General features: G+C 45.2%; 1 protein-coding gene across 2 annotated transcripts in view; it reads right to left on the minus strand.

The window, feature by feature from the left end:
* LOC113956085 (SLAIN motif-containing protein-like) overlaps positions 1–4,308 on the minus strand; it is a 27,126-nt gene that overhangs the window by 15,742 nt on the left and 7,076 nt on the right. For both annotated transcript variants that reach the window (XR_003530744.1, XM_027662266.1), the window contains exon 3: positions 302–435. Coding sequence is in view for 1 of the 2 variants with exons in the window: in XM_027662266.1 (XP_027518067.1) it covers positions 302–435 (134 nt within the window). In the remaining variant the exon portion in view is untranslated. The remainder of the gene's footprint in view (positions 1–301; positions 436–4,308) is intronic.

Raw genomic sequence — 4,308 nt, forward strand, 5'->3', positions numbered from 1 at the left:
AAAGAAAAAGGGGGAAAAGGGGGGGGGGAAAATGGGGGGAGAAAAGGGAAACACCCAACAACATTAGGACTTCTCCTAAGGAAAAAAGCTGCAATCCCAATTTCCTGACACTCCCTCCCCCTCTCCCCCGAAGCCTTATTTTTCCTTTACCCATTTTTTGTTTGTTTTTTTTTTTTTTTTTCCCCTTCAGAATGTTTCAATATTCAAAAACTTAAAACTCCCAGAGCCTGAAAGCCCGGGGGGGATCCCTTTGACAGCTCTGATTGTGACCCCATTGCAAAGCAAGCCAGGTTGGGGTTACCTTGGTCCAGCCTGTTGATGAGGGTCCTGCAGGCTGCCTCGATCTCAGGACTGGGGTTATCCAGCACCTGCCGGCACCATTTCAAGGGGGAAGATGTTTTCTCCTCTGCAGATTTCCTTGGGGACACATAGAGCCTTTAAAGGATTCAAAGGACACAGGGGAGAAAAAAAAAAAAGCTCTTTAATTCCAAGTAGGATTTGTCAGAATACACCTTGCAGATGAAAAGAATTCCGAGTTTAAATTGGGTGTTATGGACTAAGAGACAATTTCCTACCACGACAGGAAAATTCAAGGGTTTGCAGAAAGATCTCACAGCCCTGCAGGACAAGGTTCCAGCCTGGGCTGGAATACTCTGGTATTATTAATTATTATTAATAATATTGCAGTGTTATTAACACAGTCACCTGTCACCCCTCCACTCCCCCCTTCCAAAAATCCACCTCCTGCCAAAGGTGACAAGGCTGGGAGGTGCTTTAGCTCGAGCTTCCAGGAGTCTCATTGTTGTAATTTTTGGGTCAAAGCCCTCTGGATATTCCAGCTGTTTGGCACAGCTGCCTCCTCACAGCAGCTCTGAGACACTGAACAGGGAAAAGCCCATTCACAGATTTCAAGGGTTTCAGAATTTTTAGGCACTTGGGGAGTGTGATTGTGTGTTAGCTCCCTTTTTTTTCCCCTCTAAGATTTAACCATTTTAGAGTCCTGGATTACTCACAAAGGGTTATTATTGCATTTCCAAAGTCCAAAATTTCTCTGGAGAAAGGTCAAAGGCTGGAAGAGCCTTTGCTATGAAACAACTCCAGTATTTTATTTACATTTGTATTTTTTAAAGGCAAACCCTCCCCTCCACCAACAAACAGCAGCTGGATTTTAACCTTTTTGCTGTTCAAAAGTCATAAGGGGGAGAAAAAAAAGAATCAGTCCTGTGTAAATAAAAAAGTGTTTTAATGTAATATAATAAATATTAAATAAGCGAAATAAAATTTTAATTGAATAAATTCATTAATAGATTAAATAAAAATAATAAAAGTGGGTTTAATTCTTGCACATCACTGGTGCAGAGGGCAGTGAGACCTCGACCTAGATCTGGAATTAGACAGTCTTTAAGGTCCTTCCCACCCCAAACCCTAATGGGATTCTGGGATTTGAGGACATGGAGTCTGGCTCTGGGGTCCTCCCCTGGGTCACCACAGCACCAAGAATTCCCACCCCCAGGCCTCCTGGGGGAGACAGGAGTTCTTCCAGGCCCTCAGGACCCCCACAGCTGCTGGGTTTGCCACCCCTCCCTGCCCTCCTGTGACCTGTGACAAAGAAGCCACCAGCCGACTCCCTGCAGCCACACTGCAGGATTCCCAGAGCTCCCAAAGGCTCACCCCACACTGCTGTCCCCACATTTCCCTCTCAGCAGTGCAAAAGCCAATATTTAAGCATAAAAGGACCATGAGAGGGTGGTGTTAAGATTCCAAGGAATGTCTGCACGTGCTGCAGCTGCCTCCTGCCCTCTCTCCCAGTCACATCTCTTGACGCTCCTGCAGCGAGGCAGGGTGAGTCTTTCTGCTCCAGTTACTCCCTCTCTGCCAGACTCTTCATGTTCAGCCCCTAAAATACTCCTTTCCACACCAAAACCAACACGAGACAGCAGAAATTTCCGTCATTCTCCCCTCCACTTCTGAAAGCTCTCGTGTTATAGGGCACGGACACACCGTGGGGCTCTCAGCCACAGCTCTGTCTGGCCAAAACAGAACAAACCCACAACCTGGAGACTCAAAATACTGTACAGGCAGCCAGATGTCTGGCTGACCTACTGCCCTGTCTCCTGTCCTGTATCCAGGTAGGGATAAGTATGGAAAAAAGTCCATCTGAAAGCTCTACTGATGCAGAAAATTGTCTGAGGCTCCCAGGAGTGTGGGGCTCCCAGCTGGAGCATCTCTGTGTGCAACAGCTCTCCAAATATTCTTTGTCACTTGTGGGAGGTCATTATTCCCTGTTTATTGCCTCCTGACACTCCACTCGTGACTTTACAGCCAGATCCACCTTTTTCAGGGAGCAGAGATTCAGCCTCTTCACTCCTGTCTCATACAGAAGCTTTCCCATGCCAAGCTTTACACAAAACCCCAATCAAATAATAATAATAAAAAACCCCAACAGCTAATTTGCTGCTGCCAAAATAAACATGAACACAAATATTCCTGAACCTCCAAAGGTACCTTTTTAGGAAAGACCACCCCCTGACATCCCCCCCCCCAGCGTTTCTTCACGGAAAAATGAGCATTACAAACCACTCAGATCCAATAAAACACGGGAAGCAAAAAGTGCTCCTTCCCTCTGGATTTATTTTACAGTTCAGACCACAAAAGGAGCAGTAAAACCATCAAACCAAAAAAAAAAAAGAGGCCAACAGCCTCCTTAGGGCAGGTCACGCTGTTCTTCCCAGATTTTTAGGTTAAGGGAGAAAATCCTGCTCTACTTCAGCAGTCCTTGTTCTTCCCAGCCCCTTCCACGGCTCCAAGTGTGTTTGTTCCCAGGAATATCCCAGCTGAGGGTGGAAAACTCGTGGGATTGCCAGGACCTTTTCCCTGTCTGCCACAGGACACTCATTTTTCAGCTGACAAGAGATGCTTTCACACTCACAGTTTCCCCCAGACTCAATCAAGTAACACAGTTTTTTTTCAGAGCACTGACAGGCATCTGATAAAATCAGAGGGATTCTGGTTTGATTTCATGGCATCAGGTTCCCTGTTTTCATAGTCCCAGTTTGATGTACTGGGGTTTTACTGCCTAAATTATGAAACACCAGTGAGATTTTCTCCAGCTGCTGAGAGGAAACCTTCAGATAAAACATCTTCATTTTCTGCTGACTGATGTTTGTGTTTTATTTTCCCCACACGAGGTATTTTACCACAAACACCTCTGGTAAAAGCCAAGTGGTTGTAGATTTTTCCTCCATTAAGACTGCAGGCACTCAAAAATAATCTGTGGGACTCTCTGCACTTTATTCTGCCATAACCCAAAGTGCTGAAAGCAAAGCATCTTCTAGAAATACTATTTTTCTTTTGGAATCGACGTCACAGGAGGATTTCATGGCTGCTATTGTTTGATTTTGAAACTGCTGCTCCAAATAAAGACCCTCAGGAAAAATATTACAACTTTCTCAGCTTCACAAGGCACCAAAAAAAAGCACCTTCACAATTCAGTAACACACCAGAGCAGTTCTAAGAGTGCAAAAGTCAGGATGGGCTCAGAATTTCAGATCCTCATCACACAGAGCAGCCTGTAAACCTAAGAGAACTCAGGCTGCAGAAAGCTCCAGGACATCAGCAAATTAAACTGAGCATAAAGTGAAGCTCATTTTTGAGCTTTGGTTTATTATACATCTTCCACAGCACTTGGCACCAGTAGCTGCAGCAGTTCCAAAAATGGCAAACACTCCTCTGATTTTCCAACCTTTGAGTTACACACTGTGCAAGGAGAGAGACCTGAGGCAGCTAAATGTGTTTAGAACCACTCAGGTTCAGAAGATACACCTCCATAAAGTACTAAAAGGCAGCTGAGTTCCTCTGTAAGGCATAGATTTCAAACAGGTGACACATTTATTTTCCTTTCCTTTCCATATCAGGCTGCAGAGAGTTCACTTTCAGATTTATTACTGTGCTTGGCTGTTCTCATCTCCAACCTAAACACTCCCGCTGAACAGAAACACCAACACAGACAAGGCACAGCCAGACAACACTGCCCAGGTCCTGAACTGAGAGAAACATCAGAGGGGAAAAAAAGGAGAAAGATCCTGTGGAGAACACTCCACACAAAAACATTCCCAGCTTTGAGACTTCATTCCCAAGAAAACACAAGTCGGAAAGGAGGGAAAAAATGGTACTGCAAAGACACTTCCTCGTGTCCATGGAGGGATTAATCCTGCTGAACAACCCCCCAAAGACACTTTCTCATGGCCATGGAGGGATTAATCCTGCTGAACAACCCCCCAAAGACACTTTCTCATGGCCATGGAGGGA

The sequence above is a fragment of the Corapipo altera genome, unplaced genomic scaffold (genome assembly GCF_003945725.1).
Source record: "Corapipo altera isolate COAL_440 unplaced genomic scaffold, ASM394572v1 326, whole genome shotgun sequence".
NCBI lineage: Eukaryota > Metazoa > Chordata > Aves > Passeriformes > Pipridae > Corapipo > Corapipo altera.